The following is a 26,604-nucleotide window of genomic DNA, read 5'->3' as shown; positions in this document are numbered from 1 at the left end:
CACAGCAGTCCTAGCCCATTGAACCAAAGACACCATGATGAGGTGTCTACCCCATGCAAGGCCTGAATAGAGAGAAGGGCCAATTAACCTTGTGACAGGATGCACCTGGGGGAGAGTCAGGGTTGAAAAGCTCTACTTGATGATGAAGCCCAGGCTAAACTGCTATAAAACCAGGAAGAAGAAAGTAAGACGGGGGGGGGGGGGGGGCTCCAGTAGGGAAGGCTGATAGTCACCTTTTGGGCTTAGAGGGGAAAAGGAGGAAACTGGGGATGAATTGAAGCCCTGGGATCCAGGCCCTGAGGGAAGGGCATATCCAGAGGAGGGTTGAAAAGGAGCCTGATAGGGATGAAGTAGGAAGCATCCCAGGGAAACAGCAGCAAGGTTTTGGACAGTGGAGAATTTGGCCGCTGGTTGTAGGGTCCCTGGGCTGGAACCCGGCATAATGGGCAGGCCTGGGTTCCCCTACCAGCCACTGGGGAAGTGGCACAGAGTGGGCAGTGGAGCAGAAGACTGCCTAGGATAGTCATCCAATGGGATTTTGATCTCCCAGAAAAGGAGGATTATAGTGACCTGACCACAGGGCCAAGCCATGAAAAAGGAATACCCTGAGTGATAAAGAGGGAGTAATCTGATGAGAGAGAGAGCGAGACACCATTGGGTGCAAAACGGAAGTAGGTGGTGTCAGAGTGGTCATGAACTAATCCCCAATGGGCCACAAGGAGGCACCTCAGCAACGAATAGCAAACCCTGTGACAAATTTGGTGACGAACGTGGGCACGATAGTCATCCCTAAGACAAGTGGAGTGAGAAACTATGCTTGTTGGTTACCTCTGAGATGAGGGGACTGTGCATAACAGTCACCACTGATACAAGGGGAAAGTGAGGGGCCACAGCAGTCACAGAAGAAGTAAAGGGACAATGGAGCTGCTGCATGTGGAGGCCTTTTTCGGAGAAGGCCTGTATACCCTCCTGAAATGGACTCAGAGTTTTTGCTCCCATTTAAAGGGGATGAAAAACAATCCATGGGGCTCCAGGCACTACTTCTGCCAGTCCTGCAGAACCAGCAGAGACAGTGGAAGGCCCAGTTATATCTGCAGGGGTATTTAATGAAGCTGGCAGAAAAGCGAAAATCTTTATTTAAGATCCTATGGAAAGAAGTGAGCTAGGGCTGAAGAGGCTGGGAACAGAAAAAATGTTGTGAGGCCGGAGGCCTGGTCAAGAGTGTGTATTATACCTGTGGGCAGAGGGGACAGATGAAAAGGGAATGCCCCTGTGTGTATCAGGACAAGAAGTCTTGCCTGGAAGGGAGGGATGCAGGAAAGCCCGGAAGAAGTAGGAAAAGGAGGGACCTGTTTTGTCTGTGAGAAATGGGGACACATGCAGAGGCACTGTCTTCACAAAAAAAGAAACTAGCAGAAAAAGAGCAAAGTATCAAGAAAGGAATGGAAGGATGAGTCAGAGGCCCATAGAAAGTGCACAAAGGTTGTAGAGAGGGCCTAGAGGGTGGCTGTGAGTATAGAGGGTGAGAAGAAATTGGAGGGAAGAAAGAGTCTGCCAAAGTCAAAGTTAAAGGATATAAGGACAAAAAAGGAGAGTAACCAGAATGCAGTGGGAACTCAGACCCGGGGAGAAAGGACCCAGGGAAAAAGCTACAAGAGAGGCTGGCAGCTGCAGAGTAAGCCTTGCAAGTGGCTTTGCAAGACTTAGAATTCCAGCGGGAAAAGTTTCAGGACACCCTGGAGGAGAAGCGTAGACTGCTCCTTATGGTTGGCAACCTGGAACAGAAGCAAGATAACTAGCTCCAACAACTCCAAGGGGAGAGACATCCATACCCTCCCACTCCAGCCGGTAACCCTGGGGGGTATGTGATAGGGTGTCTGCCCCACACAAGGCCTGAGTAGAGAGAAAGGGCCAATTAACCCTGTGACAGGCTGCACCTGGGAGCGAGTCAGGGCTGATAAGGTCTAATTGCTGAAGCCAAGCTGGGTAAGGGGCAGGCTAAGCTGCTATAAAGTATAGAGTAAAGAAGATAAAAAATAGAGAGTAAGAGGTGGGCTGCAGTAGAGAAAGCAGATAGTCACTTTCTGGGCTTAGAGAAGGAAAGGAGGAACCTGGGGGAGACTGCCTAGGACAGCCATCCAATGGGACTTTGATACCCCAGAAGAGGAGGACTATAGTGACCTGGCCAAAGGGCCAAGCTATGAAGAGGGAGCACCCGGAGTGGTGAAAAGGGAGTAACCTGACTCCAGAGAGAGAGAGTATGAGTGATACCCTGGGGTGAGAAACCAAAGGAGAGAGCATCAGACTGGTCATGAGCTAATCCCCAAAAGGAGGTGCCACAGAGGTGAGTTGTGAACCTTGTGAGAGACATCCATTACACTGAATGTGCTTGGGATCAGGTCCCAGAAAGTGCATTAGTGATATTGAGCAACATCCTCTGAGGTAAGTGAATACTATTATTATCTCCGTTTTACACATGGGGTAACTGTGAAACACTGAGAAGTTAAAAGGTCTGTGACAGAGATGGGATTAGAAAACAGATCTCTTGCCTGCTGTGCCTTTGGAATGGAGATGAAATATAGCTCCTTTTTTTTCCTCCTGAAGAGCTGATTTCCCAAACTGTACCATGGAGACAGACCTATTTCAGCATACCTAGATCTCTGAAACTGCAGACATTTAGTCCATACAGGTGTATGAAGACCAATAACATCATCTACCAGTGGATAGTATTGCAGTGCCACTGAGACAGATCTTTAGACTTTTGCTAAAGAATTTGGCATTCCCCTCCACTTCCCTGATGTCTCTAGTACTCCTGAAAATGAAAACTGAACCATCCCTTAAACCCCCTTTCCCAAAAGTTCTTCTTCCTGTTTCCCCACACTTACTTCATCTCCCACCACTTCTTCATCCACTCATCTTTTGGAATGTCACCTCTAAATACCATCCATCGCCACTTCTCTAGCATGTAAGTAAAAGGCATTGTTCCAACAATAGTGAGGGCTTGTTTGAGTAGGAAGTTGATATCCGTTTCTGAAAAAAGAGCACAATGTAACTGTTAAGGTGATGATGAATACATGACCAGGCTACTAATGTTCCTTCCTTCACCATACATAGCTAATGAGTACATCTGCTTAGAAAATTTTAGTGAAACACAAAAAACCCAAAGAAACCCAGGAAGATATTGTTATGCAAATTTGTACATTTTTTTTTCTTTTTGCTCCAGTTCTACTTTCTAAACATTCATAATCCCTGTGGCTTTTGTTGCAACATTATTTTGTTGTATTTATTTAGTTGAGAGTTGATTTAGAATTCGGATCCAAATCCTAATCTAAATTTTGGAGGATTTTGGATTGAGGGATTTGATTGAGGCTCATCTTCATCATGTAATATTCAACTGGACAAGCCAGACAAATCCAACTGTGAAGAAAAAGTTGGACAAAGCAGCCCTTTACATTTTGATATAGATTTGCATAGCTTTATGTAAACAAAGTACAAGGACCACCACTAACCTTACTGTGCTCTGAAGATTTCCTCAATAATTATTCAATTCGAAGGTAGTGAAGAACTACCAATTCTAAATTTTTGCAGTAGCATCAAATGAGTAGCACATTATAAATAAGCACTTCCTGGTTCATGAAGTCATTTTGGAAATGAACATACTGTGATATGTAACTGAGATGGAATTCTCAAAAGCATCTAAGTAACTCACGCATCTTACAGACTTACTCATACTCTGCTACAAAATATGGCATGAATACGTTTTTATTAGTTACCGTTGTCTTCCTGAAAAGTAGATTCTAGAAGGTCAAGCGATTTCAAATGCTTTGGAGTAGCTGCCGACAGTGACATGATTTCTCCTACTGCTTCATGAAATCCTTCGTTAGCTCCACTTCTGAGCAGATAAGAGAGGTTGGAATATGCCATATCATACTCTATATGCCCCATTTCATGATGTGCCGTCAAGAAGTCATCCATACTCACTTTAGTGCACATCTTGATCCTGCATTCCAATGCAAAACATTTAAAATTAAATAAAGACACTGGCAGAGTTATACCATTTGCTTGGTACTGGATGCTGTAGTTGTGGCTGCAAAACAGCTAAAATAACTCACTTACTAACTCCCTGGTGTATTTCACGTCATCGTTTTCTAAAACATTCACCTTTGGGTCTGTTCTATGTTTGATCCCTGCCTAAAGGTGATTTTTGGGGAAAGTTTTAAGTAAAATTCCTTTGGGCTATTATTAAATTCTATAGAGATCAAATGAATATTGCCATGCATTTTGTATGCCGAGAAGTAAAAAATGGCTGAACTCTGAAAGCTGGCACATTAACAGTGCTTATTAAGGAAAATCTCTGTTGCCAAGTTTACATAGTTGGATGAATAATACAGTAAGAAATTAACAAAAATTGGCTACGCATATAGAACTCTTTTTAGCCTGAGGGTTTAGACATGTAGAGATGCATGTTGAACACATTCATTTTTTGTCAATACTCATTATTAACGCTTCTGCTGCTACATGGAGATTTAAGGCTTTATTGCACCCTTATGACTAGCTGGACTGTGCAAACTGTATACAGCCCCGAGTAAGGTGTAGCACAGAGTTACATCAACACTGGGGGAGCTCCAGGAGGGTTTGCACCTTAGAAAAAGGTAGCTTATCTCTGACGTTAAAGGACATGGCCAAGTCACAGAAAGTTGGGTTTGGAACCAAAATCTTTACACCCAGGTGTCCTTTCTCTGCTAAGCCTCTGTATAATCCACTTGAACACAGCGCCTTCCAAGCAAATTAATTACCCTTTCTGTGTCTCTATTTCCTGCTGTAGATGGTACTTTGTACCCACCTACGGCAGCAGTTTTCTATCTCTTGATCTCAGAACACTTTATAGGGATGGATAAGCACCATTTGCCACATTTTACAGTTGGGGTAGCTAAGACACGATTTGCCTGGGGACCATTATGATCTATGAATAAGACATAAGGTGTAGCAGGCAAAAGACCTGGTTTCTAATCTCCTCTCTACCACAGACTCTGTCATTTAACTCCTGTTTGTTACCCCATGTGTGAAATGGAGATGATGATGATTTCTGCTCACCTCATGTGGGTATTGAGGCCTCACTATGTAATGTTTATAAAGTGGCATTTAAGGACAAAGTACATACAGCATATAGTGACATCCATGTGCTAAATTATGAAAGCATGTGATGAGCTGAATGTATCATGCATCTTGGACCACCTCCCCTGGACTCTGCTCATTAATCCATCTCACCCAAAGCTACTCCTGACGTTTCATACCTATGAGCACCTTCATACAACTGCTATTTCATAAAACCCCACCAGACAAATTATTCTCTTTCCCCTCAAATGTGGCTTCCCTTCACTGCCACCAAATTACATTGATAGATGGTCCAGGACTAGAAATTTTCACCCCTAGATCAATGACTGATATCTGGAGACCCACCATTGATCCAATTCTCTCCTTGTAGGATATTGGTAACTACCATTAATTTCAAGGGAAGATAGAACCTGCTCCAATGGGTCTCATTCTATATAAATTCACATTCTCACTGAATATGAAGCAGATACATGGGGATAAATTTTCACTAAATTACAGCCCACATGGCCCCAGGCTAAGCACTGTACTTTTTTGATAATTTTGTTGATGTCCCCCAACACAGTTGTTCTATCACTAACTTATATGAATATAAACACAATCCTCTGTTTAATAGAAGAGAGTAGCCCATTGATTTTACAGAAAAACGTTACAAAATCCATTTTAGATTCCCCTAACCACCCTAAATCTGCCCCCTACCAAAAATATTAGAGAAGTAAGGAAAAGATAAAATTAAAATAGCAGTTTGCCCTGGTGCACGTGACTAGATATCAAAGAATCATATAAATGTAAAACTGGAAAGGACTGCAAGAGGTCACCTGGTCTAGCCCCCTGTGCTGAGGCAGGACCAAGTATACCTAGATCATCCCTGACAAGCATTTGTCTAATCTTGTTTTAAAAACCTCCAGTGACCGGGATTCCACAACCTCCCTTGATAACCTATGCTAGTACTTAACCACACTTCTAGTTGGAAAGTTTTTTCCTCTTATCTAACTTAAATCTCTCTTGCTACAAACTAAGCCAATTACTCTTTGTCCTAACCTTACTAGACCTGGAGAACAAGAGATCACCGTCTCTTTCATAACTACCTTTTACATCTTTGAAGAGAAATGTGAAGATTCTATGAGTACCCATAGGAAAGAGTTACAAACGTTACAGTACCTATAATCCTTTTTTCCCATATCCCAAGCTGTAGGATGGCAAACAACCTTTCTGCCATCGTTAGGCTCTGTAATCATAGAATTGTTCCAGAAGCCTTCAGTCATTTTATAGAGGCCAACAGAGATGAAAAAATCCTCAGCAGCCTTAAATATTTTTGTTGCATCCCAATTCTGAAACAGACAATGAGAATTCACTTATAATATTAGCCAGTCATTCTATGGCTAGATATTTCTCACAGTCCAGTAGAACAGATTCTATTCTGAAAAGTGACTCTGAAAAACAACATCACAGTCCCCATACTTATTGTATCTCAATGGCTTCAAATCAAAGTCTTACAGTTTGCAAATAAGTGGGTAGCTTACTGCCAGTCCTGAAAACTCACTACGGGAGCTGAGTCAAGCTGGCTCATGGATCACCATCAATAATCAGGTTTCCGCAGGCAAAGCTAGCCTATTGATAATCCATGAGCCAGAACAGAAAAGCATTAACAGGAGGGAAAAGTAGTAAAAACTTAGTTTTTGTCAGTAATGTACATAGATATAGGGTCCAATTCTCCCCTCTCAGTGGTGTAAGTCAGGAGTAACTTGTTGAAGGCAGTGGAGTGGCAGTGTTGTAAAACCAGGTGAAAGGGAAATTGAATCTGTAACTCAGAATACAAACAGACAGCAGAGCTGAGTAAAAAAGGGTTTGATTTTAGACTCCCTTATCTGATCGTAACTGTACTTGAAAGTTAGTTTAAAAACCTTCATTTGAATTTCATTCCACAATTTTACTTATTCTAAATCGGGGGAGCTCTTTATTAGCCTGACTTTGAGTAAAGCCATAAAGTTAGAGGCTTTAAAATTAGGGGGGGTAGGAAAGTCCAGTGAGGGTGTTAGCCTGAGACACAGATGATCTGGATTCAATTCCCTTCTCTGCTATAGACATCTGGGTGATATTGGGCAAGTCACTTAGGGCTTGTCTACATGGGAGGAGGGGGGGTGGAAAGCTCACAAGAGCTGGCGTGCACTAGCTCTTCCGCACTAATTCCTAGTGTGGATACTCTTACTGGGTACTAAGACTGCCTTTGTGCACATTAGCTTAATGCACTTTGCAAGTGTACTAAGCTAAGCCACCTGAGGGCACTCTTAGGCCATGTCTACACTACAAAGTTAAGTCGCCATATTTATGTAAGTCGATATCGAGCCTCCAAATTAAGCAAATCGATCTTGCATGTCCACACCATGCTCATTGTGTCGGTGGAGTGCGTCCTCACTAGCAGTGTGCAGTAAGAGTGTCCACCTGGGGAGTTAGTGAGGAGTTGTAAATCCACACCTACCTTACTGCACACTAGGCTTCACTGTGTAGATAAACCCCTAGTCTCCCTGTGCCTAAATTCCCCACCTGTAAAATGGGGATAACAGAACTTCCCTACCTTACCAGGAGTGTTGTGAGGATAAATCCATTAAAGATTGGGTTCAGGTAGTCTGGCAATGGGGCCATATTAGTGGAGCTTCCTATCCAAGAAGTGGGTATATTTAGGATAAATAGTTAAATGTTAAATATTAAGCTCTCCTGATTGTTTTTGTAAAATGAATGAAATTCAGGCAAATCTACAAACATTTGACTAAACATCACAGAACATTATTATTGGTGTTGTTATTATGCCTCGAGGCCCCAACCAGGTTCAGAGACTTATTGTGCTAGGCACTGTACAACACAGAAGAGAGCGTCACTGTCCTTACAGCTTACAGTCGAAAGACACAAGACTGGCAGAGTTGGGAAAAAGGATACAACACATAAGCAGATTGACCAGGGCAAACGTCTTGTTAGTGCAATGATTTCTTAGGTGGGATTTTATTTACTGGGATTTTTATACACAAAACATATCTTGTGGAACAGATGCAGAAGAGGGAAAGGGAGTTGGAGCTGAGACTAGACAGTGGAAGAGGATGGAGAGAGAGAGAGACAGGGAAGGGAATAGTGAGGGAGAGGGGAACAGATGGGAAGTGAATGGATAAACACAGGGGAAGAGTAAAGGAAACAATAAAAGGGAGTGTAGTAAATAATTCTGTGCCTGAAGCATGATTATACCTAAGGCCAGCCCTGGTTTCCAGGGGGATGGCTGAAGTATTCCATTTAATATACTACCAAAAAACATCATTTAAAGAACCATGAGAATCACAGCAAAACCATATTTGCAATGCAGCTAATTGCTGCTTGACATCTCATTAGAAGTCTTACCTTTTTAACCATTTCAGACGTTACATCAATGTTTGGTTTGTTTGGATAGGGGACTGTCAAGGCATACAAATTAGTCCAAAATCTACCCCACATGTCACCTTCAACAGAGAAGGGAAAGTTACAAATTAATTAAATAGCATACTATCTGCCATGTTCAAAGTCATCACCAGAATGTTGGGTTTGTATCATAACAGGTGTAAGGATTTTCACACATGTAAGCTAGGGCCTGATGCAAAGTCCATTGGAATGAATGGGAGTCCTTACATTAACGTTAATGGGCTTTGCATCAGGCACATTATTATTATTATTATGTTAGATCCTAGGAGCCCCAGTCATGGATGTACAAAGACAGAACACAATGGTCCCTGTTCCAAGAGCTTAAAATCTAAGTATGAGACAACAGATGGATAGACATAGACGGGATATATTTAATATAATGATATCACAAGTTGAATATTTTAGAAAATATGTAAAAAAAAAAGTTTTATTTGCCTACCAAAATTATTTCAACCTCAAAGGTGCTAATTTCTTCAATGAAAAGCAAACATCGTCATTCCCTGAGATAAACTACCTCTTACCATACAGCTTTCAAAATTGAAACAACTGAACATCCCCTGCATTTCTATGTGTAATACTACGATTGATTATTTTCATTAACTGCTATTCATATATGGCTAAATGTATATATTATATTAATGCAACATAAAGGTGGCACAGATAAAATAAGAATGTCACAGTTAAGGTCAAGATTTTCCAAAAATACTTGCCTAAAATTATGTTCCTAAGTAAGAGTTTAGTAGTTTAGGTTAAGATACCCATTTCTGAGACTCTTGACCTAATTTCCTTTAATGATGTTAAGTTGGCTACATTATATAGTGCCATTTTTGGGAGGCAATGTGGTCTAATGGAAAGGGCACTGGATTGGAAGATAGGGACCCTGGGTTCTAGTCCTACCTCTGCCTCTCACCAGCTGTATGAGCTTTGGCAAATTGCTTTCAATTCTCTATGCCTGTTTCCCCACCCCCACCCCCTTCTCTGTCTTGTCTATCTAGATTGTAACCTCTGCAGGGCAGGGACTGTCTTTCTCACTGTGTGTTTGTACACCACCTAGTGCAATGGGGCCCAAAATTATATCAAGAATCTGGATTCACATGAATTTAATGTCTTAAATGGCACTGTCCTCCTCCCACAGCAGTTAGTGTCTATGAAATCAAGCTTGTATAATACAGTTGCTTTTTCATACCGAGTAAATGAGCAGGAAGACATCCTGTTGAACTGATGCGGTCTGAGCCATAGACATTCTCCAGCCTGTACCTCACATAAGCATGTAGCTCCCGATATAAAGGTTTTATCTGAAAAAAAAGGGGGGGGGCTAGATCACAGAGCCATTAATTTGTCTAAGCCACCATCTGGAAATGCAGAGCCTCTAAGATTCAACCAACTGGATATTGCTTATTGTATTATCATGCACCTGTCCAATGTCCTAGGTGTACGTACACAATGTCATGTGAATACATTCTGAAATTTGCAATCCAGTTGTCGTCTTGTCCCACAATATTGATATCAGACCATGAAGTTTGAGAATGAATTTGGTGACTTTTACAGGGTCCTTTGTAAAGACCATCTTGACCTAGGGTGACCAGATGAGGGGAAGAAAATATCAGGACACGGGGGGAGGAGGTGCCCGCCAGCAGAGCAAAAAAACCCCAAAAAAACACAGTGCTGCCAATGGATATCGGGACAAAATACATCTCGACAAAAGATCGGTCGGAACATGAGACAGACACCGAAATATCGGGACGGTCCCGATTTTATTGGGATGTCTGGTCACCCTATCCTGACCTCATTGTGGTACTGGGGTGTTCGCAGAGGAAATAGCTGGCTAACAGGACTCTGGCAACCATATTCCCATCATTAAGTTGCATATGAGAGCTTGGAGACAAAATGCTACTGTAATCCAGCTTTCACTCAATAAGGCCCTAATAGCACTTGCACAGATGCAAGGGAGGGAGGCATATCTATCCCTAAGCCATGGAATAGCTATGGAGCCACTCAATGGATGTCACTATAGTCCCATGGCAGAATGCTCTCTGTGGGGATTCACATAACCCCCACACAGGAGAAGGATGTAAGAAGCTGCATAACATATAGTCACACCCCTCATTCTCCTATCTCCTGCACACTGCTGTATCTTTTGCACCAGTTCCACTGCAAAGGGTACCTTCTATGGTTATGACGGAGGGAGCTAAATTTGCCCCTAAAAGACTAGATAAATATATAGGCTTTGTAACAAATTCAAGCCCAGTTGAGCAAAGGGAGAAGAGCATTCTAGAAAAGTGTCCAGGTTCCTATGAAACCTGCAAGTTTCATTTGCGCTTGCCCCAGGTTTGCTTTGAAGTCTTTAAGTTCATGAGAACATGAAGCTCCAGATGAAACTGAAAGGACTGTGAGAGCAATAAATGTTATGAACAAAACCACCTGATTATGGTTTGTGGCGCCTACATTACCCAAGGCCAGTTGGCTAGGCAGAGTTGTACTATTTCCCCATAGTACGGCAGTTTAAGTCACAAAACTTTCATAAATTACTAACCAGTGTAGAAATGACAAAATGAAACTACAGAACAGTGGTTAAGAAAACTCCCGCAACTTGACCCTGAATCACTACCTGCTCAAATGTTGTTTCCACATCTTCAATGAGCTGATTACGGCTGTAGGCATATTCTGTGGAATCATCTACTTCATAATTTCCTCTCCAGTAATCTCCATAGTCAGAATACTCTGTAAAACAAAGGCATGCTCATACTGAGACCAGAGTCCAGCCTGAAATTTAAACAATCTTTCCCTATAAGGGAAGAGATGAAGTTACTAGTATTGGAACTGAAGGCATGTGTCCTCTGAGATGGTGGGAGGGAGGAAGCCACCCCATGGAAAAGCTCTGGTCCACTGCAGTTTAGATAGTCCAGGTCTCCAGGGACAGCAGAAACAGAAATTGTAGCAATGTATGATTCATACTAATCAGAGAGTCAGAATGAAGAGACAGATTAGGCTGGAGCTCTTCATTAGATTAGGGGTCAATGGAGAATGAAGACTTGGGTTCAGGTTCAGTGACAATGAAATCTCACAAATCATTCTCATAAAACATATGCAGGGCAGACTGCCGCCAAACTAGACATAGGAAAAAAGCCCTTTCTAGTTTTGAATCTACCTCAAGAGTACAACTACAGGGGCAAGCTCAGATCCTGGGATTCAAATTCAACCTCCACTCCATGAAATTTGTTGGGGAGGGGATGGTTCATGTTTAAAGCCCGCTGTCTGGGCCCCCTTTAATATTGGGGGAGCTGACAGCGAGGCCTCTAGTTAAAGTTGCCTTGACACTTTTCATTACAACCTTCCCTTTTCAACTGTTTGTAACTTTGACAACCTTTTACCATTTGGACTTAAATTTTCCATGCTTTGGCACTGCCTCTGGTTAGATTTTTTTGAGGAAGTATAAAATACAGGAAAGTAGATAGGTAGAGGTATGGTTGCATGGGGAGAGAGATGACTGGAACTGGAAAAGTTTCAGAAAAGGACAGCAAAAATGATTAGGGGTATGAAACAGCTTCAATATGAAGAGAGATTAATAAGACTGGGAATTTTCAGCTTGGAAAAGAGACAACTAAGGGGCAATATGATAGAGGTCTCTAAAATTGTGACTGGTGTGGAGAAAGTAAATAAGGGAGTGTTATTTACTCCTTCTCCTAACACAAGAACTAGGGGGCACCAAATGAAATTAATAGGCAGCAGGTTTAAAACAAACAAAAGGAAGTATTTCTTCACACAACACACAGTCAACCTTTGGAACTCTTTGCCAGAGAATGTTGTGAAGGCCAAGACTATAACAGGGTTCAAAAAAGAACTAGATAAATTCACAGAGGATAGGTTCATCAATGGCTATTAGCCAGAATGGGCAGGGATGGTGTCCCTTGCCTCTGTTTGCCAGAAAGTGGGAATGAGTGACAGGGGATGGATCACTTGATGATTACCTGTTCTGTTCATTCCCTCTGGGACAGTTGGCATTGGGCACTGTTGGAAGACAGGATAATGGGCTAGATGGTCCTTTGGTCTGACCTAGTATGGCCGTTCTTATGTTCTTATGATGTAGCTACATCTTGCTAGGTGTTATTTATATGCTATGGTATGCTCTATCATAGAAGCTCTCAGGATAAAAACAACTAATCCAGGCTGCTGTTTCTTGAGAGGATGATCCTCTCTGATTGGTGGGAAGAAGATCTCCTCTGAAAAGTATTACACTGCATAATCTTTTGTGCCTTAAATTAAAAATTCCTTCAAATGCTCAGATAATAGCTGCATCTGCACCTCACCTAGGCAAATTATTGGCCTGCCTCCTCCACCTATTGCCTTCTCTGCCAACATAATCCTAGAAAATGTGATCATTCATGGAACATAAGATATAAAAGTCTAACACCACATGCATTCTTCCATCTGATACAACAAGATACAACTCAATAGATACAAAAAGACTTAGCCACGTCCACAGTTATCCACTCAGCTGTGACTGAGAGGCCGTGAAATACAGTGCAGCCCAGTGACGGGCAATGTTTTAATTTCAGGTAGTGAAAGATAATGTGGTGTTATGGGAGTGAGATAAAATGCCGACAAAGACAGACCTCGTCATTATGGTGTAAGACTTGTGAAATGTATCTGGTCTGATCACTGGCCTGATTCTCCACTGCCTTGCACCTCATACAGTTAGTCACATAGGAACGTGGGCTGTCAGACTGCAAAGGACCTCCTGGGTTATCGAGTCCAGTCCCTGCTACTGCAGGCAATGCCATCATGTAATCCCATTCATAAAATTATCAAGATCCATCTTAAAATCTAGTTATGTTGTTTGCCCCTACTACTCCATTTGAGAGGCTGTTCCAGAACCTCACTCCTCCGACGGTTAGAAACCTTTGTCTAATTTCCAGCCTAAATTTATTCATAGCCAGTTTATACCTACTTGTTCTTGTGCCAACATTGTCCTTTAACTTAAATGGCTTTTCAGCCCTCCCAGGTGTTTACTGCCCTGATGCATTTTTAGACAGAAATCCTATCCTCCCCTCAGCCTTTGTTTTTCCAGCCTAAACAAACAAAGCTTTTTTAATCGCCCTTCATGAGAGGAGGCTCTCAGCCCCAAGACAGATCCTGAAGTAACTTCATTAGTAACTGTCCTTTAGCCTGGTAGCTCTCCTTTCAATACAACTTGTTGTCTCCCCTTTAGCCAGTTCCTAGTTAGTTTATCAAAAATACCAGGTTAGTCTGACATGATCTAGCTTTGGTAAACCCATGTTGCATTTGATCCCTTTTTCTGTTTACTTCCATTATCTAGTCTCCCTGATTTAAGAGCATTAAGCTCTGGGTTTTGCTACCACTTCAGAGGTGGTAATTTCCATTTTTGTACACTCATTCCCATTAGCCATCCTACCATTGTTCTACTTTATCATCCTTATGGAAAACTGAGCTGTGAGTTGTTGGGCCACACGTAGATTATCCTTAGCCTCTACCCCATCCTGAAAGCATAGTGGCCTCACTTCTTTTCCTGTTCTTTTATTTATACAGTTAAAAAACTTTTTACTAATTGTTTTAATTTCCTTTGCATGATCTAACTCAGCTTGGCTTTTTGGCAGTTCTCTCTTTATCCTTACACTTTCTGACCTCTGAGACATAGCTTTCTTTGCTGATCAATCCCATCTTCCATTCTTTGTAGGCTCTCTAATTACCAGGAATATTCTTTCTGAGGTGGTTATTCATCTTGTTAGGTTTGCAGGACTTTGTTACTAGTTATTTCCCCTTGCTTGGGATGCCAATTCCACATAGTTTTTGCACCTCTGACTTAAAGAAATTCCAAGCTGCCTCCGCTTTTAAATCCCTGAGCCAGAGGTGGGCAAACTACAGCCCATGGGACCATTCTGCCCAGCCCCTGAGCTCCTGGCTGAGGAGGCTAGCCCCCAGTCCCTCCCCTGCTTTCCCCCCTCCCCCGCAGCCACACGGGGAGTGCTCTGGCCTGCTGCTCCTGCCGGGCTGGACGGCTTGTGCCCGCCCACCTCCCAGGCTTTCCTGAGAGGCATGGTAAGGGGGCGCGGAGCGGGGGGGTTGGATAAGGGTCAGGAGGTCTGGGGGCAGTCAGGGGACAGGGAGCAGGGGCGGTTGGATAGGGGGTGGGGTCCCGTGGGCGGTTAGGGTGGGAGGTTCCGGGGGGCAGTCAGAGGACAGGGAGTAGGAGGCAGTTGGATGGTGTGGAGGTTCACGGGAGGTGTGCAGTCAGGGGATGGGGAACGGGGGGGTTAGATAAGCATGGGAGTCCCGGGTGGGCCTGTCAGGGAGCGGGGGTGTGGATAGGGGTTGGGGCAGTCAGGGAACGGGGGGGGGATAGGGGTGGCGTCCCAGGAGGGCAGTCCTGGGAGGGGGCCGTCAGGGGACAAGGAGCAGGGGGGGTTGGATGGGTTGAAGGTTCTGAGGGGGGCAATCAGGGGGCGGGAAGTGGGAGGGGGCAGATAGGGGGCGGGGGTCAGGCTGTTTGGGGAGGCACAGCCTTCCCTGCCCGGCCCTCCATACAGTTTCGCAACCCCGATGTGGCCCTCGAGCCAAAAAATGTGCCCACCCCTGCCCTGAGTTCTTCTGTCCAGTTGATTGCACTAACTAGCTTCCATAATTTCTCAAAGTGTGCCCATTTGAAATCAAAAACCTTGAGGTATGTCTATACAACAGAGACTATACCAGCATAGGTATATCACCGGAGCTATGCCAGCATGGCTCCCTGGTGTAGACACAGCCTACACTGACACAAGGGTTTTTTCAGTTGGTGGTAGGCAGAACCACCCTGAATGATGGGAACTATGTCAACCAAAGTGTTCTTCCATTAACACAGCTGTGTCTATACTGGGGGGTTGGGTTGGCATAGCTACCTTGGTCAGGGGTGTGGATTTTTCACACCGTGACAGGACATATCTATGTTAATCAACTTTTAAGTTTAGACCAGGCCTTTGCAGATTACACATGTATAAAGTGAGTTCAAAGTGTGTGCACAAGGCTACCCACCGATGCGGGGAAGATCCTGGCTTTGCTTGGACACAAATGACTGCCCAAGGTATGAAAGGCTGTGGAGAATCAGGCCCTCTGTACTTCTGAAGGACAAAATAATTGCAATTGTAACTTACTATTAAGTCTTGCAGCCTCATTTTCCAACTCAACATAACCTTCATATAATGGTCTCATCTTCTTGCCAATTTCAGCTCTCCAGCCTTGCCACGCCCACAGTCTCTCAGAGTAATCAGTGCTGCTAGCCATAATAGCATCTAGACCTGTCATCATTTTAAAAAAAGAACCAGAGCCATAAATAAAAGATGAATTCTTTAAGTACTTGTCATTCTACATTAAAAAAACAACAGGAAAACAAGGAATAATGAAAATAGCGGAATGCACATTTTGGGTAAAACCAGTGATGCTGTAGCTGAAAGTTTTGGTTTATTGAAGGAAATGTTTCATTTGTTTCCATTTCATCTTTTCTGCCCTGAGATATGTGGGCAATTTGTGATTCAGTTAAAAAAAAGTGTGACTCTAGATTAATTTCACTGAAGTTAGTGCAGTTTTCTGGACTTACACCAATGTAATAGAAATCAGAATCTGGCTTGAAGTCTGCCAATAGAACTTCTATCTCTTTTGATAGAATTTGACAAAATTCCCCCAGTATGGCAGAACCCCCAAGAGATGCAAAGCTAGCATAGACTACTCTGCAACTTTAGAAGCTGCAGACAAGTTTTGGCCATCCAAACCTACATCATTTGAAATGGGGCATGTAATTTTGAGCAAGCCAGATGGAGGACCATGAACTCTGCAGCTCATGCTATTTCACTAAATTATTTCCATGTGTGAAAAGTCACAGCAAAATTGTACTGGGAGATAAAACCACACCACTACCACCATCAACAACAAATAAGCTTTATAAAACAAAAGCATTTGGAGAACGCAGCTCTATTAAACCTAAAATTTGATCTTTCACAATTAAAAACCTCCTCTCTGCTTTGTTCCACTCTTCTTGAAACCTGTTAATGTAAAGGGCACAGGACAGACATTGTTTATGCTGTACCTGGCTCCAGCGGCAAGCAATTAAACGGATCATCAGGTTTACACACGGTCCCGGTGCTGTAGATGGTGCTCATTGTACTTAAAATAGTTTTCAGCTGCAATTTAAATACAAAAAAGCCCATTAAAAAAGAAAATGCAATAAATACAAAATGACTATTCCATAACTGTTAGTCCTTAAAATCTCAGTACATCAGCCTATCCCTATCAGCAAGGCAGTTTAACATGTGCTTAAGCACTGTACCTGAGTAAAAATGAAGTTAAACATGCACATGCTTTGCTAAATTGGAGCTACTTGGACAAGACAGATAATGTAATATCTTTTGAGTGGATATTAAGTGATTCCACAAAACCCTTCCAATACATCATCATTATCATAAAGATTAACAATACATTTTATGCGTATGGCATCCATGCCAAGGATTTCTGGGTAAGTATACAGTACACGTGTTTTAATGGAGGGGAAAAGGTACCTTTTCCAGATACAGACACGTTGATTGTTGGTTGTATTTTTTAATTATACATAAGGTAGATTGTGTTGATCTGTTTGCTGTGGATTTACACAGAAGTTAATTTTTATGTCTTGGTTCAGCTGAAGGCCAAATGCATCTCAAAATATTCAGCTCCATCTTAGCCTCACCAGTGGTGCTACAGAGCATTCTCTTTTCACTTATCTATCGTTAACTTCTTTCTTTCTCTCTCAACTATCCTCAACTTTTCCAGTGTCAAGTCTCAATGAGGACTATATAGCTGCTGTCACATGTCCTAGCACATGCCCCTTCACACTCACTCCTGAGGATTGCTGTGAGAGGAATCCACAGCTTCTTCTACTCTTCATCCCCTAGAGCGTGTTAAGCTTCTGGAGCCTTAGCAGATTGCAGCCCTGTTTCCTCCCTTGTCCTGTTTGTCACAATTCCTGGTCACCAACCCTCAGTCTGTTACCCCTTCTCAGAACCCCAGCTCCTCATCCCACCTGCCCTTGTCCTCCAGAATCAGCACTGACCCGCAAGATACCCCAGTTACTCAAGCACACCCTCTCTCGGAACTCCACCCCAAAGTGTGAAGCTTCTGGTTACAGTTTAACTCTTTCAGGGGCACACAGCAGTTGTGAAGCAGTCAACACACACACACAAACTTTGCACAGTCTAACACCTTAATGCTCTTTTATACTTAATCATGTAAAGCAGAGGAGAATACAGATCACACAAAACAGTTAAGCCTAAAGGCATACCCCTTCCTATAACACACTTCCCTTGGGAGTCCTTGGGGACCATCTGGTTCCAGGAAGGCAGGCAGGGTGACTTCTGTCTCCTGAACGCTGTTAAATGATTGGTAGTCCCTCTCTCCTGGAGCCCCTTACCTAGCTTCTGTGACCTTCCTCTTTCACGCCCCATGCTTCCTTTTCCTGTCTCTTGAACCTTCCTGGGGATTTCTTATTTAAACTTTTCCCAGTCACCTGATTGCCTTTGTTCTCCTCCTGGTAACTTTCCACTGCTTCTACTTTATCACCCCCCCCCCATCAGAGGAGTCAGCTAAACTGGTTTCTTAAGGCTGCCACTCATCCATTGTCCCAGATGACTGCGTCTGAATAGAATCACTGAGCCTTAGGCCTGGTCCACACTACAAAGTTAGGTCAACATAAGTCACCCTGTGTTGACCTATATGTGTATGTGTCTCAGATTTGTCTCCAACCAACGTAAGTTCCCCACTATGGCAACACAATAAAACCACCTCACCGAATGGCATGAAATCATGGTTCACCTGCTGAGGTCAACACAGGGTGAGTGTAGACACTGTATGACCAGTGTCAACCTTAACAGTCCTCCACTAGCTGTTTCATAATGCCCAATTCCCTCTAACAGTGATGACTCTGGACACAGTTGTAAACTCCACTGCCTAAAGGTCACAGAGACTGGAGGACTTCCCCCCTTTGAAATCTCCAACATATTTTTGAAATCTCTTTTCCTCATTGTCCCCCGTAGTGAGCACACCTAGCAGCTCTCCCTTGGTAAGCACCTTCTATTATTTCTGTCTGCTACAGGCCCTGTCAGCAATAGTGGATCCACATACATATAGGCACAAATGATATCTCAGTTTTTCATAATACAACTTCATAATATCAACCAGAATTCATAAGCTGTACAGACACAGCCCCAATTCACAACCTGCTCACTTTGATATTTTGTACCAGAGCTATTCTGAGCTATCCAAGAGGGGAAAAAAAAAACATGTTTGAACAATTTCTGCAAGCATGAAAAATGATTGTGTATCTGTGGGGGGGAGGCGGTGTCACAATCAGAAAATTTAAAAATATACAAATGGAGTTCTGTCAAACAGTACAGAAAGTCGCCTTTGAGCTGAGAACCAGCATGAACAATTTCAGCCCAGTAAGTCTTTCTTCTGGAAAGCTATACATGCCTAAAAATAGAGGATAAAGATGGAAATGCCTTATCACTCACAACCACAATGCCACTGCAACATTACAATTACACAAAATATATGCCTGAACCATTTTGAATTGCTCACAGACAATCTACCCTTCTCTGAACACAGGAATTGCCAGACTGGATCAGACCCAAGTTCCATCCTGTCTCTGACAAGGGCCAGCATTAGATGCCTCAGAGGAAGATGTAAGAACCCCGCAGTAGACAGATGTAGGATAATCTGCCTCCACATTAGGTCCCATCTTGATCTCCAATAGTTAGAGACTGGCTTAAGCCCTGAAGCACAAGGTTCAATATCCCTTCTGATATGTGTATAGTCATTAGTAATAACTCTGGATAGTCTTGATATCCATATAAATACCCAGTCCCATTTTGAATCTTGCTAGATTTTTGGCCTCAACTACTTTCTGTGGTAATTACACATCTGAACAATTATTTCCTTGTCTTAGTTGTAAATTTGCCACCTTTGAATTTCATTGAATGCCTTTTTGTTTGTGTTTCTACTTATTCCCCAAGATCCTGACCCTACAAAGCACATAAGCGTGTATATAATTTTTCTTATGTGAGCAGTCCCATTGACTATGCTATACAGACACATGCGTGTTGCTTAATTGTATGTAACATATGCTGAAGGATCTGGGTATTCAGTGAGTTCATGTAATGTTCTAAACGTGTAGATATTTAATGCACAATATAAACTAGCAATAAATTAAATGTGCGCATATGTACTATTAGCTAATAAAAGCTATATGATTCACAACAAGACAACACTGTTGGGATTTAGTATGTTGCTGGGATAAACAATGACTAAGAATAATATTGTAACCACTGCCAGAGACATTTTGAAATGCATTTCAACTCTTGGGACAGTCTACATACATCTAGCAACTTACTTCACTGTACTTTTCCCCAGATAGCACTGATGTTCCTTTGTCCTGAAGAGACTGAAGTTGGAGTTTGACAATAGGATCCGTAATTTTATCTATTGCATACTTGCTGGCATTGTTGGATGCTTCATCATAGAATGCAGACCATTTGGCTCCTGCTTCATTCTAAAACAGATTAATTAAAGTCTGAATTACTCATTTATAAGAAATCCAGCAAGATAATAAGTTTTAGGGGAGAAAACATTCCTTGCATGAAGAATTAGTTTTGTGGATTTTGCTAGTTCTCTCATTAGCTTTGGAAATATTTCTACTATACAATGAAAACAACTAGGGAACATTTTGGATTCAATTTATTCACAGATGTAGAGCTTTTCAAATTATTTGTATTTGGAAAAATAGTAATCAAGTAGCCAAGAGCCTCCCCCAAAACAAACAAACCAGTTTTTAATGGATTCAGAACCATCAAGCTGTGCACATAGCTGGTCTATGTAACCATACATACTTATTACTGCTCCCCTCATCCTCCTTCCCTCCTGTATTTGTTGCATGCAGGTGTTACATGCCGTCTTAACTTAGACCAGGGGTGGGCAAACTTTTTGGCCTCAGGGCCACATCTCGATATGGAAATTGTATGGAGGGCTGGCTGGGGCAGGGGATTGGGGCGCACGGGGGGGATGAGGGCTCCAGCTGGGGGTGCAGACTCTGGGGTGGGGCTGGGGACGAGGGGTTTAGGGTGCAGGAGGGGACTTCAGGCTGGGATCAAAGAGTTTGGCCGGCTATCAGGGTTGAGGCAGTCAGTTGGGCCGCGGTGGGGGGGGGGGGGGCTCAGGGGTGCAGGATCCGGGCAACCCTTACCTGAAGTGGCTCCTGGAAACAATGGCCCAGCCCGCCTCCGGCTCCCATGAGGAGGTGGGGCCACACTGTGTTGCCTTGTTCGCAGGCACCGCTCCCGCAGCTCCCATTGGTCTTGGTTCCCGGAACCCCCTGGCTGCCCCTGCTTCCAGGAGCCGTGCGAAGCTGCTGCACGCACAGAGTGGAGCAAGGCAAGCCCCTGACCCCGCACCCCGGCTGGAGCACCAGAGCAGGGAAAGCATCACTCCCCACCCCACTCCCCGGTGGGAGCTCGAGGGCCAGATTAAAAGATCTGATGGGCCAGATGCGGCCTGTGGGCCATAGTTTGCCCACCCCTGAGTTAGACTGTAAGCTCTTTGGAGTACGGGGCATGCCTACCTATGCATTTGAATAGTCCGTAGCTCAAGAATCATGATCCTGACTGAGTCCTTTGGGTGCTACCACAATAGAAGTAATAAATCATAACTGCAGGGACGGTTCCAGGCACCAGCTTACCAAGCAGGTGCTTGGGGCGGCCACTTCGGAGAGGGGCGGCACATCCAGCTGTTTAGTGGCAATTCGGCAGACGGTCCCTCACTCCTGCTCGGAGCGAAGGACCTCCCGCCGAATTGCTGCCACAGATCGCGATCGCGGCTTTTTTTGGTTTTTTTGTTTGGCTGCTTGGGGCAGCCAAAACCCTGGAGCCAGCCCTGCATAACTGCCATGTCACTGCTAGTAATTCATGTGACTACACAAATATTTAATCTTCCCAAAGTTATAATAATTAGTGCTTACTGATTGGACATGGAAAACCACACTCTCCCAAATGCAGTTTAGGATCCTAAATGTACATGCAGAATATGAACCCACAACACGCAATTGCCTGCACCTACTCCGTGTGTCTATACTCTGCAAGACAAGCTGGCTCACAGATGCAGTGCAACCCTTAGCACTTAACATGGTTTGGATTTTGGCAGTCACTAGAAGAGCCAGCTTTCATTTCCGTCTTTTGTTATGGACAACGAGCACAATGAGACCCTGGCATGCAGGTTTGGTTTGGAATCTTAGGACACTTCTAATCTCCCTTCTGTATGTTCCAGGACATTTAAGGGACATTGTACTTACGGTTATCATAGCTCCTTGCTAATGACTGATCAGAAGATAAGAATTACCACCCAGCATGCATACATTCAGAACTATGTATGAATATGTTGGCAGTGTCTTTTTTTCCTTTATTCTTTGGGAATGAGCAAAAATGGGCATCATTTTCTTTCTAACACCTCAGTCCTGGTGTTTGATATCCAACCAGAGTCAAATGTATTAGTATGCAAATGTATTTTTTACATCATTTGATCCCAGTGGGGATGACTAAGCAGGTTGGGAGTTAGGCGGAGAGGGGGCATTTTCTGCCCAATGAGAAGATCCAGCTGGGGGAAGTTGGGTTGCCAGCTGGTACCTCTCCACAAGATGGGCTGGTTGAGTGCATGGGCTGTCCCCACCCATGTGGAGAACTGGTTGAGGAGTGGGCAAAATGGTTGTGTGATTATGGAGGGGTGACCCCATTCTATGAAAAAAGTGGGTTTGAGGAAGCCACTGGGGGCACCTTTCATTAACTCTGTCCCTTTAGCGGACAGGCGCCATACCAGTGTCACTGCTGGCATCACGATAGTTCATGCACGAGGGACAACCAGAGGCACCATCCCAGAGCACCATCATACTTGTGTTCATTACTGGTATCATACTGAGCCACCTTATTATCCTATTGCTTAAAGCTGCTAAATGGAGTTTCAATTTTATGTGTTTTAGAATGTCACAGAACTATGATTAGCCAGGAGGATTTCATCCTGCAATCAGAGACTATATTTTGATTAAGAAATGTTACACTTAACCATGTTTTCATTAACTAATAAGACTCCACTGGTTGTGGTGATTCTGGGTTATACCTTTATTCAAAATTAGGTCTGTTGAGATTACACTGCATCATCACATGCCAAAACATGCTCTAATAAATTTGTTAGTCTCTAAGGTGCCACAAGGACTCCTGTTCTTTTTGTGGATACAGACTAACACGGCTGCTACTCTGAAACCTGTCATTCAGAAACTAGTTTGCTTTAAAATATAGCTACAAAAGTCACCACAATATTTTCCATTGATTTTCAAGATTCCAAGGATAGTAGATGCTTTCTAATATGGCTGCAGCACTGAATCCTCAGTGACCAATCAGATTACGGTTGAATGCTGTCACAGCATATGATATCTGTCTAGAGGGGCAGGTGATTGTACTGGATAGCTAGAGGCTGAGAAGAGGCTGGATAGTTAGAGACTGGGAGATAGTGAATCTTATTGTGAGATAGGGCAAGCACAACTGTCACTGTCCTTCCTATATACTAGCTTCTGTTAGTCAGAACATCAGGCCTTGGGAATCTGGAAATCTATGTCTTCATTAAATTTTCCTCACAGTACAATTCTACCTATTCCACTGGTGGTTGCTAAGGATGCTAATCTATGAGAATAGCGACAGTGTTTTGAGGCAGACAATCATCCACCGTGAAATAGATTTAGGTCACCATCTCATTTCACATAACCCGCCAAATGACCATCAGAAATTTTTCAGTAACTACTGAACTAAAATCAAAAATTGAACCCATCCCTAGTTCCTTATCCATTAGCAATTCCTATATATCTATCTACAGCAATACAATAAAATATCATATAGTTATAATATAATTTCTAATATCATAGCAAACATTCCTAGACAGTGTTGAGTACCCACCATCTTTCTGGAATTCTCATCCGTGATGTTGGTGTTATAGTCCCAGGAGGCAAGTGAACTTGCATAAGATAGATCTTCTGCTCGTACATTGAATTGAGACAAAAAGTTGCTGGCCTCTTGTGTTGTATCCTGTGATGTAGCAACAGCAGTGAGACTGCAAAGAAGCCAAAGATGGACCAACATACTTCCTTCTGAGCCAAGAGCCACGAATTGAGGAAGGTTCCCTCAAATAAGCTTCCTAATCAGCTGCTGTCTCATCAGCCTTTGCACATAGGTGTGTGCTAGGGGAAAAGGGGAGAATCCAATTTGCTGGATCTTTTATTGTTTTTATCCAGTGAAGGACAGAAATGAAAATAGCTTTAAAAAGGCAAATAAACAAAAGTTAATGATTAACTTCGGAGAAACATAATTACTAGTAGCATTTTATGGTCTTCTTATAAAAGGCTTTTACTTTTAGTTAATATTTCCCCAGTATGCTGTCAATGATACAGCTGGTTATTTCCTATAATCTCACAGTGTCAGAGGAAGTCCAAGATCTGCTAATCCTTTAACAGATTGATGATAATCTACAAAAATAGTTAGCAAATTCAGTGAGACACTACCTGACCTTATCTCTTGGGAAGAAACAAATTCAGTGTAGGACTGGTGTAATGTTGCTGCTTGGCCTCCTAAGGCAGAGGTGGGCAAACTACGGTCTGTGGGCCACATCCGGCCCGCGGGACCATCCTGCCCGGTCCCTGAGCTCCTGGCCGGGGAGGCTAGCCCCTGGCCCCTCCGCTGCTGTCTCCCCTCCTCTGCAGTCACGCCGCCGCGCGGGCAGCGCTCTGGGCGGCGGGATTGTGCACTCCTGCCGGGCAGCGTGTCTGGCTCTGGCCGGGTGGCGCGACTCCAGACATCCTGCACTGAGCGGCATGGTAAGGGGGTCAGGGGGTTGGATAAGGGGTTCCGGGGGCAGTCAAGGGACAGGGAGCAGGGGGCAGTTGGATGGGGCGGAGGTTCTGGAGGCGGGATGGGGGACGGGAGGGTTGGATAAGCGTGGGAGTCCTGGGGGGGAGCTGTCAGGGGGCGGGGGTGTGGACAGGGGTCAGAGCAGTCAGGGGACTGGGAGCAGGGGGGGGTTGGATGGGGGTGGAGTCCCGGGGGTGGTTACGGGTGGAGGGTTCCAGGAGGGAGCGGTCAGGGGACAAGGAGCAGGGGGGTTTGGATGGGTCAGGGGTTCTGAGGAGGGCAGTCAGGGGGGGGAAAGTGGGGGGGGGCAGATGGGGGGGGGGCCAGGCTGTTTGGTGGAGGCACAGCCTTCTCTACCCGGCCCTTCATACAGTTTTGCAACCCCAATCTGGCCCTCGGGCCAAAAAGTTTGCCCACCCCATCTTAGGGTATGTCTACATAGCAAAGAAAACCCCCCAGCTGGCCCATGTCAGCCGATGCAGGCTCGCGGGGCTCAGGCTGTGGGACTGTTTCATTGCTGTGTAGACTTCTGGGCTTGGGCTGAAGATGGGGTTCAAGGACCCTGCTGGGTGGGAAGGTCCCAGAGCTCAGGCTACAGCCCAAGCCTAGACATCTACACTGCAGTGACACAGCCCTGTAGCCTGTGCCCCATGAGCCTGAGTCAGCTGGCATGGGCCAGCCATGGGTTTTTCTTTGTTGTGTAGACATACCTGTAGGCCCAGATCCTCAATGGTATTTAGGTGCCTAACTCTTGCTGAAATTAATGGGAGTTAAGCACCTAACTTGCTCATGTGCTTTTGAAAATCCCACTAAGCACCTATCTGCATCTTTAGGCACCTAAATACCTTTGAAAATCTGGCCCTTAAGAGCCAGAAAGTCAATGGGACTTAGGCTTCTAAGTGCCTGAGTCACTTTTGAAAATGATACTTAGGCTCCTAAGTCGCAGAGGCATTGCAATGCCTTCTTGTATATTTGAGAAGGGTTTAGCACAGTGTGGGCACTACCAGAAACAAAGAAGAAAAAGAATAAGATTTCATTGTTGTTATTTTATTATTTATTATTTGTATTAGGGCAGTGCCTAGAGAAAGGCCATTTGTGACAGAATTAGGAAGGATAAACCTGGGACGTTCTAAGTGATAATATCTTAGGGTTTCCAAGAAACTTACCAAGAGGTAGCTCAAGTCTCTTTTAGCTGAGGAACAATGTAATGTGCCTCATGCAGAACATTACATATACATTTTGCACCTTGCAAACTCAACAAGGTAGAGTTGTTCTGAATTATATCACAAAATGACTTCATTATGAAATCCTTCAGACTTTCTGACTTATTTATAGGATACTAAAAAGTGCACCAGTAAGTGAAAATATTTCATAAAATGTAGACTATTATTTGCAATGTAGACAGAATTCCACTTTGCACATTCTACAGTATTTTCACAGAGGGTAAACCTTTGTTGTGATATGAATCAGTAGAGGTTTAAACTTGAGCTTTGCCTACATTAGAGAAATTTGGCCTGACAACCACCATATTGTGACCACCCATGATGCCTGTCCCAGATCCCAGCATCAGCTTCTTCTGCGGCATTGTTATTTACCTGCAATTCTCAGGAGAAGGATTCCTATGGCTGTGCTGCCAGCTGTCCAGAGGCAGTTGTGGGGGAATTGGTGACCATCTGGGACAACAAGGAGACCCAGTCATAGTTGAAATCTGTAATTCAGAACTCCCAATCTGTCACCTGGTTCCAAATCCCTTGCTGACCAAAGCATCACTCAGTCAAGTGAGTAATGCAGGAAACTGTTAAGAGCAGGGGTCAAGAAGGGATTCCACCCCTCAGTGTACTCTGGAAAGTTTTTTTCTCTCCTCCTCTGAAACATGAGGGATGGCCATGGCTGGAGATGGGACACTGGGCAGGGTGAGCCAGGACCCTGAGGTGGCACCGAGCATTCTCTCTCTCAGGTGCTTGGCTACCTGGTTCTTGCTGATATGCTCAGGATGTGGGCAAACTTTTTGGCCCGAGGGCCACATCGGGGAATAGAAATTGTATGGAGGGCCATGAATGCTCACAAAATTGGGGTTGGGGGGTGGGGATGAGGAGTT

The 26,604-nt window shown here is 43.9% G+C and overlaps 1 protein-coding gene across 2 annotated transcripts in view; it reads right to left on the bottom strand.

Annotated features, from left to right (window-relative positions):
- The window catches only part of ACE2 (angiotensin I converting enzyme 2), a 38,466-nt gene extending 14,587 nt beyond the window's left edge, over window positions 1-23,879 (bottom strand). For both annotated transcript variants that reach the window (XM_034756394.1, XM_034756404.1), the window contains exons 1-10: window positions 23,559-23,879; window positions 19,961-20,119; window positions 16,628-16,721; window positions 15,699-15,842; window positions 11,162-11,274; window positions 9,740-9,848; window positions 8,497-8,594; window positions 6,274-6,443; window positions 3,774-4,000; window positions 2,886-3,030 (exon numbers count right to left, since the gene is read on the bottom strand). In XM_034756394.1, coding sequence (XP_034612285.1) covers window positions 2,886-3,030; window positions 3,774-4,000; window positions 6,274-6,443; window positions 8,497-8,594; window positions 9,740-9,848; window positions 11,162-11,274; window positions 15,699-15,842; window positions 16,628-16,721; window positions 19,961-20,119; window positions 23,559-23,741 — 1,442 coding nt within the window. In that variant the 5' untranslated portion in view covers window positions 23,742-23,879. The remainder of the gene's footprint in view (window positions 1-2,885; window positions 3,031-3,773; window positions 4,001-6,273; window positions 6,444-8,496; window positions 8,595-9,739; window positions 9,849-11,161; window positions 11,275-15,698; window positions 15,843-16,627; window positions 16,722-19,960; window positions 20,120-23,558) is intronic.
- Window positions 23,880-26,604: the final 2,725 nt, after the last annotated feature.

Source organism: Trachemys scripta, chromosome 1 (genome assembly GCF_013100865.1).
Source record: "Trachemys scripta elegans isolate TJP31775 chromosome 1, CAS_Tse_1.0, whole genome shotgun sequence".
Taxonomy (NCBI): Eukaryota; Metazoa; Chordata; order Testudines; family Emydidae; genus Trachemys; species Trachemys scripta.
The sequence above is the reverse complement of the archived record's forward strand: the minus strand, read 5'-3'. Positions and strand labels throughout refer to the sequence as shown.